The 15,740-nt window shown below is 42.0% G+C and overlaps 1 protein-coding gene across 1 annotated transcript; it reads left to right on the top strand.

The window, feature by feature from the left end:
* Window positions 1–2,829: 2,829 nt before the first annotated feature.
* LOC130104663 (centrosomal protein of 295 kDa-like) lies at window positions 2,830–15,728 on the top strand. Its single transcript, XM_056271261.1, has 8 exons — window positions 2,830–3,099; window positions 7,707–7,907; window positions 8,181–8,305; window positions 8,424–8,517; window positions 8,598–8,711; window positions 14,646–14,786; window positions 15,057–15,240; window positions 15,532–15,728. The coding sequence occupies exons 1-8, from the start codon at window positions 3,001–3,003 to the stop codon at window positions 15,726–15,728; spliced, it is 1,155 nt and encodes a 384-aa protein (XP_056127236.1). The 5' UTR covers window positions 2,830–3,000.
* Window positions 15,729–15,740: the final 12 nt, after the last annotated feature.

Below are 15,740 nucleotides of genomic sequence, written 5' to 3'. Positions count from 1 at the left end.
GCTCTTCATTAAGATCTCATTACTGACTGTGAGTGTACAGGCGATCGCCTCGTTCAGATAATGTTGCACAATTAAAATGAAAAATGACACACATAAATAAACTGTTTAAAAGATTGACGTTTATTGTTCAAATAAGTTTAATTTCGTGTCTAAACTGCGTCTGGCCATTACTTTCTGACAGTCACGCGGGGAGACTGGGCGGGGATTTAAATTACGTTCACCTGTAAATGCAGGCACGTTGGCTGGATTGCGTTTACATTACACTGAGGCCCTGTTTACACGAAAACGATTCCGGGTGAAAACGTAATAATATTTTATCGGATGTGCCTTTCGTTTACACGGCGACGGCGTTTTTGGGGCTTAAAAACGCAAAAAAGTGAAACCACCCTCCAAAGTGGAAATCTTAAAAACGCTCCACCGTCGCGTTTCCGTCTAAACGGGTAAAAACGCAAATCTGCTCATGGCTGCTCTCGTCGCGTACGCATTTACGTCACAGGCATGCGCTAGTACAGGAAAATAACAACCAACATGTCGGATTATTTCCATACGTCGGACCTTCAAGTTGCCCTAGCAGCTCTGATAAACGTCCAAGAGTCTTTTCAATTTTGCGCTACTAGGGAGAGAAGTAGAAGGAAGGTTGTACGCAGGCGCACGGACTTGTTGTTGTTGTGTGGCAGTGCTTCACATTGCCACCTAGCCGCCTGGAGTGCATACTACATCGCATTTCTAACACTTTTGCGTCTCCATATGCACGCAGATCCCCCCCCCCCCCCCCCCCCATAACGCTCGTCTAAACGCAGAATAAAAAGTGAAAACGAAACGCCACTTTTGCGTTTTCTCTTCAGATCGTTTCCGTGTAAACATGGCCTGAGATCCGATCACAATGCGTCCTCGACTACCTCCGAACCGGGACACGCTGATCGGATAACATTCCGATCAGATGTGCGTTTACACTTGTCTTTTCAATGTGTATGTGGACAACATCCAGATACAGGTCGCATGTTAATGCCAAGTGTAAACGCAGGGAAAATAAAAAATAAATCAGGGAACCAGAAATGCCAGGAAAAGACGGAGAGGGAGGCAAGGAGAGTGGTTGTATCCCAGTCGATCAAGACGTTCTTAAAGACCGGTTATATATTGTTATTTCGCTGGGAATTAGAAAACTTCCATCTACAGTCTGCCGTGTACAGTCATTTTTTATTATCGGTGCGCGCCACAATCGACCGAATGATTATGTGGTCTAAATTCCTGTCTTTTTACACTATTGTAACTAGAGTTTAAAAAAAATTACACGAGTCACGACGCATTGCATTATGCATCTGACCTGCCGGCTGATGATATTTAAAACATCGAGAAAACACGAATACTGCACTTGGATGAATAAATGTATTCGCTTTATTTAATAATATTACCAGTTCCATATTATCTTTATTAAAAAATAAGACAATGAATGGTTTTATTTTTTGAATTAGACTGCATTCTTGTCAATTTGCTCTTTTATTGTCAATTTTCTAAATTACTCTTACTTTTTGATTTATGAATTATAACAGACTGATGGGGAAAAAATATATACTTTTTAAAAATGGGTTTTATTATTATTTAACAATTTCTTGCTTTTTTGTTAGTTTTTATTAGTTGTAATTTTTATATAAACATTTAACTTTTAAAATAAAGGTTTTACAACAACATCACCATCTTCTGTTATGTGTTATCTGTTCAATATTTTTTCAGGGGGCCCCGAATCCTCTAGCTACGGCCCTGCTGACAACAGTAGTCCGGCCAGGATATTGTCATTTAAAAAGTGCAGTTGCAGCCCTCAACTGATGTTGATGTTGTCATGTTGTGTTTTGGTCTGATGCTCCACCCTCCACCTATCTACCAATCACGAAGTCAGTAGTGTTGCGGCATCCGGGTTGCCAGCTCTGCTCTAGTTACCACAGCTGCAGCTCGTCACGTTCCTGCTGGATCCTGCAGCCTATCTGGCAACCTTGAGTCAGGGGGGAGGGGGAGGGGATACACCACTCTACAGTAATTTGAAAGTGATTGCAGTACCAGTTTTGGCAACAATCTTACATACAGCTCCTTTAAGTTTTGTTGCTTTTTATATGAAAATAAATATAATGAACAAGACACCCAAAGTACTTATTTAATTCCATTTTAAATAGGCCTACGTGTTTATCAATATTTTTTTCTTTAATACAGACGTGTTTTTATTAAAAAAATTAAAAAAATTACATCACATAGATCGCACTGTCAGAGAGTTTGGAATATCCACACATAATTTATACACATAAAACATGATATCAGAGTTTTAAATCAAACATTTTAAAAGAGAACAATACATCACGGTTGGTTTAAACCAATGAGCATTAAGCTGTGTCGTCAGCAAGTCGTTTCCCATCATGCTTTTGATCAGCGCAGTCGGTGGAGAGCAACTGCGCGCGACTGCAGAATCCGACACGTGTGCCTTGCGGTCGCAAGAGTTTTTTGACATACGTCAGCATGACATCAGAGCAAGGCGGACCGCACTCGGACACATTTCTAACCGGCATGCATTTCGCGGTGATCACCGGTGATCGGTTCTGCGCAGATTTTGCTCATCTCAAACAAGCCTATTGTCTCTTGTTTAGCTTTGTTTGTTGTAATTGCGCTGTGTTGAGTTTTTGGTTTAATGGTTTATGGTCTAGTTTATGTTGCCAAGTCTTTGTTTTTGTGTCTGTTTGAATATGTATCAGAGCTTTAGCACAAAAAAATCGTTCTGTTATTTTTATTTATTTAAAAAACACTGCATCTCCAAGCTGTCCCGCGGGAGGTTTAAATAGCGGAAGTGACGCAGCAGGTTAGACGCAGCCGTTGGTTGTGTTGACATGGAGGCGATCAAACAAAAGTCTCTCGTCAGCCTGTGCTCCTGTTGTCCGCGGCGACTGAAAGCCTTCCTTCAGTGAACTATGATCATATTGGTCAGAAAGCCTGTGTGTGTGTGAGAGAGGATCTGAGAGAATGAGGAGGAAAGCGAGTGTTTTGAGGCTCAGTCCGAATGAGGAGGCGCAGCTGGTGCGCGAGGAGCTGGAGAGCCGGAGGAAACTGCGCCTGCAGCAGGTCTGGGGCATTTACATGCACATACATATACACCATAAACACAACTCTGACACACACTTTAGTTACAGCTTTATATCGAGTGGCTTTGGCTTGAGCGCTAACGTTAGAGCAGGGCTGTTCAATCGTTTGGATGCCTATATGAGCATTGCATTCTCCTGCGAGGAACCCCATCCTAAAGTTAAAAAGACAGCTAAGTTATATATTTATATTTATAAAGACCCAAAGTATACTGTGGAAGGAATACTATAAATGTGTGTAAAATATAATTTGGAAATGTATTTTAGTCCATTGATGTCCCCCCCTACTTTATGTAGGCCTACTGTGTGTATCTCTTAATTGCTTATTTTAAAGTAATAATTCACTTAAAAATGGAAATTCTGTCATGTACTCGCCCTCAAGTTGTTGAAGACACCCAAAATAAGATATTTTGAAGAATGAACCAGACAGTTGATGGACCCCATTGAATTCCATACTAGTAGGAAAAAAAAATGAAGAAAAAATATTTTGTGTTCAGCAGAAGAAAGACATTCATACATGTTTGAAACAACTCGAGGGTGAGTGAATTGTTATAGATTTCATTCATCCCTCCTTATTTATATGAAAATTGCCTTTCTTTGTATACATTTTTTACAGTTTTTCTCTAATCGTTTCCCGAGACCCCAATTTGATCATCCCAGTAAATATAATAAAGAAGTATATGTACTGTGCACATTAAGCCATCCTGCTTTCCAAGCTCCTCAGGCAATCTGTTTATGGGGGAGCGATACTTTCGAAACTTTAACCCTGTTTTATAAATGGTGATAAACATCACCTAATAGCAGGAATAGTGGGATCGTTCCATACAATTCAAGAAAACATTTTTAGTTCTACTACAATAAGCCGCGTTTCCACCGCAGGAACTTTACCCAGGAACTAGGAACTTTGGCCTGGTACTCGGTGTGTTTACACCGCAGGAACCAGGGTCTAAATGAAGTTCCGGGTAGATATTTCCCCCTCCGAAAGTCCCTGCTCGCGAGGTAGTACTTTTTCAAAGTTCAGGAACTTTCGCGGGTGGGGCTTGTGCGCTGAACATGCTGATTGGTTGTGTTCACGCCGCATTATGATTGGATAACTCCGCGCAGCATTTTATTTTAACCGGAATTTTTAGAATCTATTGCAGTTCGTGGCTTCATGCAGTAATGAAGTTCCATGCAGTAAGAGTTGTCTGTCTGCAAATATGGAATTTAATAAAAATAAAAAAGGCAGCTGGACCGACGACGAGATTCAGGCTTTATTAAGCGTATTTGCGGAAGAGAAATTTTCTGCGCGTTCGTCCCAGCCTTCTCACGGTCAATGTCCGCAATAGCTGATAACATACGCTGTCTAATTTTAGATCTAACGTTAGCATTACGAGCTTTCTGAACACGCTTTAGTATCAGTGCTCGTCTCTTTTCTGCCGTTTTGTTAATTACCTGGTTAGTAAACCAATACATCTCAAACAACTGCAGCACAGTGTGAATCTCTTCCATATTTATTATAAATGTGGCGCTCAAAACTGATTACTGTCCTTTACAGTCTACTGTCCGTCACAAGCAAGCAATGAGCAGTCGCGCGCAGTTTACCCGGTACTTTAGACCGCGATGTAAACGCAGAAAGCTACCGGTCTGGGGCAAAAAAAGTTCCTGGGAAAAAAGTTCCTGGGACAAATTGTTCCGGGCAATTGCGGTGGAAACGCGGCTATACATAGTTTCAAAGCAGGTTTTACAGACAATTCTTGTTTCAGTGTTAGTTTAGGAAGTCTTCAGCTGTCAGTCAGAGATGAGTGGCCGATGCCGCACACCACACTGTCATGATTTAAACAACCCCTTACTGGTTTCATAATCCTCACTATCACCAGATAATGAATAAATAACACAACCTACGACTACTAAAAGTATGTCCAATTGTTTCCGCATGCATAAAACGCACTCGCGTCAAGCAAAATAGCAAATCTCGGCTCATGATTGTTTCGTTGCACAGCGAAGAGATGTGGCCAGAAATGATCACAATAACATTTTCCATATCAGTCGATATCGATAATTAATATGATAAATGTCAAATCTCTCTTTCTTTCAAGTCTAAAGGCAGATTTTTGCTCCTAAGAGAAGTTTGTAGAAACCAAAATTGTGGTTTTAAACGACTGGATATTGTCAGAACATGACAAACGCTTCACGTTTTTGAGTTCTTTAAACTTTTCCGGTAATTTTTCTTTGACAAAATAAATGCCTTAATAGGAAAATTAATTTCTTAGTGTCTGCTTGTTCTAACGGGTGATATTGTTTCTAGTCATGACATGAAACAGGTTTGTGTGCAATATTAATAATATTACACGTTTTGTCTCTTAGAAATGCACATTTGATAGTAGCTTGAGTTTGGATGCAGATGTAAATTGTTCATTGACATAAATGGTAACATCTGTAAAAATTGTAACAACCTTCATTTTCTTTATGGTAAAATGTAATATTCTGATTTGAGTTTTATTAAAATGAACCATTGGTCTTCCGTAGTAGCATACATTTAGATCATGATAACCTTAACAGACACAGAATGCAATTAAAATGTCTATGCCCCCATAACTGCCGTTTTAGCTGAGTGGGAGCTCTGGGCATTTGCGGGAACAGCTCCGTGTTGCAAGCACCAATCCGGTTCGTTTTTTGTTCTATAGACAGTACTCACAAAGGTATAACGATCAAGATTAACTTAAACATTGCCCAGAGTTCTCCTTAAGTGTCACCGGCGGGCCCAAAGTTATTACATTTTTTAAACCGTAATATCCTATACTAAACCTAAACTAATCTGGACAAACTATATATCATTTGAAAGCTTACAATCTCTAGTTTCCATATTTGGAGACTCATTTTCAAGGAAAATGAATATTTTACTCCCAAGGTGTGCTCAGACCTTTATTTTGAAATAGTGATGAACATGAAAAAGCATGAAAGAAGGGTAGAAACCTCAGTTTGTTTTCATGCCAAGAGTTCAAAAGATGGCATCCATTCAATCATTTTAGAAAAAAGGGTCTGAAAATGTTTTAAATATTAAAGGGTTAGTTCACCCAAAAATGAAAATTAAGTCATTAATTACTCACCCCCATGCTGTACCAACCCCGTAAGGCCTTCGTTCATCTTCGGAACACAAATGAAGATATTTTTGATTAAATCTGAGAGGTGGATCACTGCTACATAGGCTGCCAAAGGGAATGATACTTGACGGCCCAGAAAGTCATTAAAGAAAATGTTTAAATATTCCATGTGCCTACAGTGGCTCCACTATAAGTTTATCAAGCGACGAGAATACTTTTTGTGCGGAAAAAAACAAAAATAACGACTTTATTTGACTATTCCATTGCTTCCTTGTGGGCCTGAGACGAGAGTTCAAGAGATTTCCAGGACGCATGCGCGTACATTCTTCTTCTACTACACAGCGCGCGTCTTCCTCTGCTTGTAAGACGCGCTCTGTGTAGTAGAAGAAGGTCAGTTCTCGCGCATGCGTCCTGGAAATCTCTTGAACTCTCGTCTCAGGCCCACAAGGAAGCAATGGAATAGTCGAATAAAGTCGTTATTTTTGTTTTTTTTTGTTTTTTTCCGCACAAAAAGTATTCTCGTCGCTTGATAAACTTATAGTGGAGCCACTGTAGGCACATGGAATATTTAAACATTTTCTTTAATGACTTTCTGGGCCGTCAAGTTTCACTCCCTTTGGCAGCCTATGTAGCAGTGATCCAGCTCTCAGATTTAATCAAAAATATCTTCATTTGTGTTCCGAAGATGAACGAAGGTCTTACGGGTTGGTACAGCATGGGGGTGAGTAATTAATGACTTAATTTTCATTTTTGGGTGAACTAACCCTTTAACATCAAAATATTAGATTGACCATTTTTGAGGTGGCAGCGAGCTATACGAAAGCATACGTTTTCTTTTTATGTGTTTATTAGAGGTTGAATTCATATCAAAATCTGCCAAACTTCTCATACTACTTCTGAATAGGATGTCTACTTCATAAATTGTGTAAATAATGATACCCCGATACCATGGTAAAATGTATAAATGCACAAACTCTATAACTTAATCACAAAAAATACTGTAATTATATTCCATTACTCCTTTAATAAATGTCTACATTAATAATACAATTCTAAATGGATATCCAACATTTCTGCCACAATACCATGGCGTATTTAGTGTTACTACAGTAAATCTGTGGTAAATGATGGTGATTTGTAGATTGCAAAGCCTTCAGACTGTATCATTGCGCTCTGTTTCTTAAACTAGTTTAAATCACGGAGACATTGGTGTTCTTCACTGAATGCAGGCGCTTCTCACAGCGGTGTTTAGTGCTCGCGCGACACGATCAGCGAGTTAACGCATTTGCTCACGTTGCCGAGTGGATCAATGGTTCGTGTAGCGCGGTTCAAATGAGTATCACCCAGCCCTATCGTTATCAATATTATGACCTAGCTCTAAACGCGACTAAAGGGCATGAAGATATTCGAAACACTACTTCGAAACGGTGTGTAGAGTTGCAGATTTCGGTAAGTGTGGTTATGTGTGTGTGTGTTGCGCTACTGACGCGGTGTTTGTGTTGGGCAGGTGCGCGAGCAGGAGCGCTACATCGCGCGGCAGGTGCGGCGGCAGGTGCAGGAGCGCAGACAGCAGCAGCTCCAGATGCTCTCGGACTCACTGCAGATCGAGTGGCAGCAGCAGCACACACTCAAGCTGCAGGCCTTGTCCACGCTCTACCAGCACAGCCTGGAGACCGTCGGGCACGCACACCGCAGCGCGCAGGACAGCGTGAGTGAGCGAGCGGCTGAAACACGACACTTCAGCCGGGACTGGGCAGGCTGTCGTCTTCAGGCGGCCTGCGCTTGTGTTTAAAGGGGACATATAATGCAAAATTCACTTTTATATCGTTTTTGAACATTATTATGTGTCCTCAGTGTGTGAACACAACCACCCTGTGGTGGTAACTGTCCATCCACTCCGTTTGTTGTTTCCCCCATAAATCCGACATGAACGTGAGTCTTCAGTTGCAGGTGAAGGATGCCTGTAATGTGTTGTGTGCAGGAGCCTGATCTGGAGGCGTTGGCTGAGAAGAGTGTGGAGAGGCAGGAGCGAGCGGAAGAGAGACATCGGGAAGCTCTGCGAGAGCTCAGCGCCCGCAGACACGAGGAGGAGCAGCAGCGCTGCAGGTCCGTGCGCAAAGAAACGCCCTAGAACACGATCTGTGCCGCTAGTGGCTTCAAATGGAAAACTGTTGTTTCCTTGCCAAAGCTTTGTCACGATCATGTGATGTGATTGTGACGACAGGCTCATTGAGGCTCGGAGGAAAGCTCTGGTGGAGGAGAAGAAGCGCGCCGTGAGAGTGGCCAGTCTGCCGCCGCCGCCGCCAAACCCAGTGGAGGTACAGAGCCAGTCACTCTCGGGTGTTAGAGAGCTGTTAGCACTCATGATGTCATTACTGTGATGTGTTTCCTGTCTCAGAGCATCGGGAAGGCCACGCCACGGCCAATCAGGGCAGCCGCAGAGCTCTTCTCGGTCACACACTGTCACATGCCTCACTCCGCTGTGGACAGGGAGACACACACCGAGCAGCAGGTACATGCCTGGACGCACTCATATATCATCATCTTTGATTAGAATATAATGTGCTTATGTATTTGCTCTGAAATTAAACTTTTCCTTCTCTATCAGAGAAATCATCTTTTCAATCAAACTGCTACAGTTTTCTAGCCAAATAGATTCAAAATGTTTTAATGCAAGAATTAAACTACAGTAGACTAGGGGTGGTTAATCTGTCTGATTTCCCGATTCGATTACGATTATTGAAGTCCCGATTCGATTACAGTCGATTTTCGATTATTAACGATTCTCGATTAGCGATTATTGATTTTCCATTTCACAACAGTAAATGAAAATACACTACAAAGTGATTGCAGTATTAAAAAAAAGTCTTTTATTGAGTAACAACAACTCAAAGCACTTTCTGTGTCGTGTATGTAGCTTATGTTCTGTAGAACATGAATACATCACATTGTGTTGTGACTCATTAAGTTGAACTAAACAATAACAAATAAATGAAAGGCTTATTTCCTTTAGGAAGTAGATCAGAACCAACATACTGTAGAAATTGGACAATTTTCTTCTAGAAAGACAAGGTGTTGTTCAGGTGGAGGAAGACTGCAGGTTGCAGTCGAGACATGTCAAGGTAAAGAAAAAGTTTTTTTCTCCACCTGAACACCTTGTCTTTCTAGAAGAAAATTGTCCAATTTAATCATTAAGAAGACAAAATGAACATTTTTGAACAGCTTACTGTAGCAGCCTTCAGCTTATATACTGTAGCCTACTGTAGAACACAGTGACAAAATGCAACACACTAACTAGACAGGCCTTTATAATTTAGTGATATGTTGTTCTTTGAGTGTAGGCCTAGAGTCTCTAATCTCTAAAAATCTCCAAATGCTCGACGTGAAACTGCGGTCTTCCGTCCGACCTTTTACTATCGTGTCAATTGATTTTGATATGCGCGAGGAAGAGAGAGACCAAGACAGCGCTCGTGTTGTTTGAAGACGTGAGAGTGCGCGCGCGCGGCCGGGGCTCTCTCTCTCTCTCTCTCTCTCTCTCTCTCTCTCTCTCTCTCTCTCTCTCTCTGCTCGCGGCTGTCAAGCGCAGCAGTCATTTTTTTCTACATCACTCACCGATCAAAAAAGGCTTTGGCGGGACAAAAATGTGCTTTGGTGGCCATATGAAACGTGTCATATGGCTTCTCATATTTGTCGTGTTTTCCGAAATATTTTAGTTTTATTCCACAAAGCTTACAAATAGTGTGGCTCTTGTCCAGCTCCTTTCCCCCCTTCAACTTCACAGAAGCCAAAATATTTCCACACGTCAGCTTTTAACGAGGAGGGTGTTTGGATATCGCGCTCAGTCATCGCGTCTCTGTTATGTGCACAACACAGACGGTCCGGGCACTGCACTTCCGCGCTTCAGAGTTCCGTCAATATATTACGTTATTATATATATATATATATATTTTTTTTTTGAAAATCGATTTTTGACATTTGCGAATCGATTCCGAATCGTCCACGTCCGCATCGCGATGCATCTAAGAATCGATTTTTCCCCCCACCCCTACAGTAGACTCTAGTGAATTATAACTTAGCCATGTTTTCGACAGTGTTTGGTGCCAAATGATCACAAGGAAGATGTTGTATTCATTTATGTGCCCCAAAGTAGCAATACATTATCATAAACGCCGGCAATATTCACTTACATTTTCTAAAAACCTTTAAAAGCAGCCTTACACGTGAGCTACAGGGTTGTTAATCGATGGTATTTCCTTCTGTTGAAGCCGTCAGCCTGCATTATTTCAACTTGGTTTTAAAGTCTGTTTAACAGCAGAATTTAAGGTGAAAAACCACATTACCCATGATGCTGTGCAGAAAACTTCTCCAATCAGAGTCGAAACGAGTAATATTTAAAATTCTTTGCCCATTCCCATGAAGCACTGCGTGACTAAGTCCATTTGTGCGCTCAAAATCTTTGAATACATAAATATACTTTAAGTCTCTTACAAAATATGCGCATCTCTTATCAACATTTTTAAATGAGTCGTGTTCCATTTCTAGCTAGTTGGTTTAGTTCATGACTTATACGGGTTCACACTTGGCATGTTTGGTTGGATTAAAATGAACCTTGCTGCGACTACTCTGTTAGAGCGGTTCATTTGAATAAGTGTGAACGCTGCCATCCGAACCCTGGAGCCACCAAACAAGAGGCCCGAGACTGCTGAAAAGATTTGGGTCTCGCTCCACTTCCAAACGAAACTAAATGAATGCTCAAGCAAACTCTATAGTAGCGATGTTGCCCATCACAGTTCGGCACAGGCGTCAGAATCGCAGCGGATCTTCATTTGTGTGGAAGGAGTCAAAACATCATGCCGCTGTTTTGACTCCTTTACACATTTTATAAGCTCCTCACGAGTTCTCAACTGGTCAAAACACCATCATTTGTAGCTACGCACAAACGAGCGCATTTAGCCCAGAACGCAGCATTGTTTCAGATGTTCGGTAAGTTCCGCCGCGAAATATACGTCATAAAAGCCAACCAATCAGGCTTTGAACTTATCCCTGTGCCTTTACACCGTGTCCTAACCAGACGCGATGCGATAAGATTCCAGCGACAAATAATGTGTCCGTCCACTAGACGCAACGCGACTGCGAGATGCGTCAAAATCAATCAAAACCCACAGCCAATCAGAACAGTGTGTGGGCGGAGTCTCGCGGCACCAGAGAGTAATCCTGACGGCACTCGCAAGAAAATGGATAAGTAGCTACTAGGGCTGAAACAACTAATCGATTTAATCGATTAAAATCGATTATTAAAATAGTTGTCAACGAATGTCATTATCGATTAGTTGGTCTGCTTACGTCACGGGGTGCGTTTACTGGTGATTGGTTGAAACAGGCCAATCATGATGCTCTCTGTCTTACATGCGCTGCGCTTCATGAGACACACGCAAGGTCTCTCTCCCTTCGCCGATCTGCCGTGCGCGCAGAGACCAAGATCTTACAGTCTATGTTTGGAGCACAGTCTCTTCTGTCTCGCATGCGCGCTCTTGCTCGCGCGCTCTAGATGCCGGGGGTTTGAAGTAATTTGCGGGCATCAGGGAGCCGCTATCAATATGCGGGAGACTTCCGGAACTTCCGCAAGACTTGGGATGTCTGTATTTTGTCTCGAGCATCAGGTTGCGCAATCAGTTCGCTCGCAACATAAGTGATGTATTAAAATAGTGCTACCGCAGAAATAGGTTAAATTAAAACGGTGTTTACAAAGTGAAGCACTAAATTAAAGGCAGTTAATAACAGCAGCAGTAAAAGATTGTTTTTTAGTCACTGTACTCAGTGGTTTTCAGCGAATGCTTGTGCACTAATGCATCATTTTTCCTGTCCTTTTAATCAAGCCTGTTAACTTGCTGCGTACTTCCATTCCGCTCTCTTTTTATAGCATTTGTCTACTATTAAGTTTTAATTGTTTTTCAAACGCGATCTACTGCGGCTCTACGTTCACACGCTTGTTTACAGTCTTTCTATATTTATTTTATCAATTATTCTTCTTATAATTAAAATAATTTTAAATAAAAATTAAATGAATTCTATATTTGAGATGTTTTTAGTTTATATCTTCACATCTGAACAACATGTCTGTGTAAATTTGTTTTAACAAAAATTGTGTTAAAACATATGTTGGATATAATTTTTAATTTACATTAATCTGGGTTGTCAACTTGCCTTCAGCAATTATCATTAAAGACAAAGCAAATATTGATATTATGTCTTTTGCACTTTTTAAAGTACACTTTTACACATAAATACCCTTGTGGCGAGCAGGGCGAGGCCGAGGGACGTCAGAGAGCGGCGCGAGGCCGGTGGCGTGAGTGATAATGAACGACACCTGTGAGACGCACCGGTTTCGCATCTCTCACGTCCCTCGGCCTCGTCCTGCTCGCCACAACCCTGATTTAGGGTTTTATGTAGTTATAATAAAAAAAAAATCGAAGTGGATTTTTTTATCCGATTAATCGAAAAAATAATCGTCCGATTAATCGATTATCAAAATAATCGTTAGTTGCAGCTAGCTACATAATCAAATTCACAAATATTACACCATTTAAACATTATTAAAAATACATAGGCTACTGAGTTACTAAAACAATCTTTGTCAAAGAATACACTTGTTTGTTCACAGTTTAAACGTTCTTGTTTCCATTTGTTTAATTTCAAGATCTGAGGTGAATTATCCATTGTTGCTTTCACAGCTACAAAGCTGGAGCACTAAATGATATTCAAATTATTATTACACGCTTTTAACCTTAAATAAAGCACATAAACAGTGGCTGAGATTATCATTGCCACACTTTGTTTGTTCCAGCGCTACGTCGCAGAAAAATGGAAACAGTTTTTTAAAATAGAATCGAGGCCGTCGTGGCTGGTTAGGACAAAAGCTCTGATTAACGTGGAAAAGATCCCTTTTATCGCGCGCCGCGTGTAGTTAGGACACGGTGTTAGGTTCTGTATCTTTAGATTCAGTGTTAAAATGCCAATGTGAACGCTAAGCGGACCAGGACTTAATATGGGGTTTCTACCAAATGAACCAAGCAAACCGAACTACAAGTGTGAACACACCCTAACTCTTTACAGTTTTTCTCGATTGCTAAGACACATTTCTTGAAAGCTGCTCTCCTTCTCTAAACTGTGAACACAAAACCCAATTTTCAAGCTACATTCACAAAACCTCACTCTTCTTGCAAAACCAAACTTTCACCTCAAAACAGTTCATTCTGTGCTCAAAACTGAACTATGTTGTCAAATTGTGCCCCAAGTCAATCAAAATTGAAAAACACTACTGAACAGTCACTAAACACTACGTAGAAAAATAGAAAACACAATGCTCAGGACATGAAGCTGGAGAAATAAATGTTTATTGTTCACTGTAGGCTAAATGCATGTTGCAAAACAAAAAAAACAGTGCATCTTGTGCATTTACACGTAGCACTTGTAAAAACAAACAGAAATCTTATGCGTTTGCCACTTGTGTACAGTAAGCCCATGTAAAAATAAAGTACAAAAATATACAAATAAGTGCATTACTTAGCTCATGTCTCCGTACTGGGTCAGGCCACAGGACTTCATCCAAATCACAGGCCACATTTTGTCTGTTCAGGCAACGGGGAAAAAACCCTGGCATGCCGTATCCAGGCTTGGCATGCCTCCACACCTAAGTCACCACAGGCAAGTCCCATGGCTTGCAGGAGATTTACCCTGGTGTAAGGTTGGCGTTCGTATACCTTCCACCGCCATGAGGAGAAGAATCCTCAATGGGGTTTAGGAGAGGGGAGTACGGTGGAAGGCAAAGATTGATAAAACCTTGGTTCATATTGAACCACTCTCAAACCTGGAGGGCTCTGTGAATTCTCTCAGAATCCCCTCAGATTTCTATCCATTGTAGGGCCTCACAAACCAGTGCTCTCTGAACTGGCGTACTGTATATGTTCCCTCACATCATTAGCCACAAGTGTGATCAATTTTGAGTTGTTGTGTTCAAGTGGTGACACATGTGCTTTAATTGTGTTTGACTTTTGTCACCTGTGCTCACCATTATGCAGCACGGGTGCATCACAATGAAAATGTGTTGGCAAGTTGTGTCTAAACAGGTGAAAAGTGCTTATGGTTTTGCCAAAAGAGTGATTGATTCAATCAGTGGGTTCAGGCAACCGAGCATTTGGTTCAGACAATAGGGTTTAGTGTTTTAGCAATTGAGAAAAACTGTAACAAAGACGTTTTTCGAAATCCCTATGGGAGAAATGAGTGGAAAAAATACTCCGGAACCAACGCTGCTGGAAATGATGGGCGCATTGGGCGGTCAATAATGCTCTATATTCCGTCAAGCCAAAGCAAGTACTAGTGGGCTCCTCTCGTGTGGCTCTTGCTTGGTGAAAGGGGCTTGACTGGATGCTGTGGTGTTTCTGCTCAGCCGAGCGCTCGACAGGCCGCGGCTCTGGAGCTCCAGCGAGTGGAGGATCTGCGGAGAGAGGCGGCTCGTGAGCGGCAGGAGCAGCTGGAGAAGGCTCGTCTCAGGGGGACACACGCGCTCCGCAGAGAGCAGCACACACAGGTACAGCCGCTACACCACACGGCTCAGTGAGTGTGTCTGTGAGATCACCATGGTCACCAATCTTAGAGTAAAACTGGGAGGTGTGAAAAATTTGTTTTGCCAAGTTTATATAGGTTTCTTCTTTTTACTCTCAATTCATTTTATACCTGTATCATATCTCTTTTAATTTCCCTTGCTTTTATTTTGTGATTATTTTAATTGCTTTCTATGTAAAGCAGTTTGAATGGCCATAGTGTATGAACTGTGCTACACGTGTGTGTGTGTGCGCAGGACCGTGCGCGGCTGCTCTCCGAGCTGGAGCGACTGCAGACGGCTGATCTGCTGCGCCGCAGACAGGCGGTCCACAGTGTGCCGGCGCAGATCTTCCAGCCTCTCTACAGACACGAGGAGCTCCGGGACGAGCAGCAGCGGGAGCTGGAGATCGCCTTTCAGGACGTGTACACGCAGGAGCGCAGTATGTGCTTTCACTCCACTGCCAAATTACAGACGCTTCATCGTCAGATGAGCTCTATTAAAAGGATTCCCCTGATATGCAGAACCTGACCCACCTCAGTGGAGCTTGTGCTCCAGACATGAACTGTGTGTTCTTGCTCTGGATGTGGTGATGCATACTAGTGCTGGCAAAATGGCAGTTTATTTTTGTTTTATAAATTTGATGAATATTCGAATTTTAAATTGACAGCCCTAATGCATATTAAGATCTCTTCTGCATATTGACTGCTTTCCATCATTTGGTCTTCTCCAGAGGTCAAAGGTGACGTGGTGCTGCAGCTGGTACCCGAACCTCTTCCTCCTCTGTCTGCTGCCAGTCATGACGAGGAGCTGGACGTGACCCTTGACCCTGAATGTGCACCTGAAGGGGAGGAAACACCCTCTGAAACACCCGGTGGGCAGCCAATCAGAGAGGAGCATGTCAGATCTGCAGTGACGGGACCGCCATGATGATGATGATGA

The sequence above is a fragment of the Rhinichthys klamathensis genome, unplaced genomic scaffold (assembly GCF_029890125.1).
Source record: "Rhinichthys klamathensis goyatoka isolate OS25496 unplaced genomic scaffold, OSU_Roscu_1.1 h1tg000014l_1, whole genome shotgun sequence".
Taxonomy (NCBI): domain Eukaryota; kingdom Metazoa; phylum Chordata; class Actinopteri; order Cypriniformes; family Leuciscidae; genus Rhinichthys; species Rhinichthys klamathensis.
This window is presented reverse-complemented; position numbering and strand designations above follow the sequence as displayed.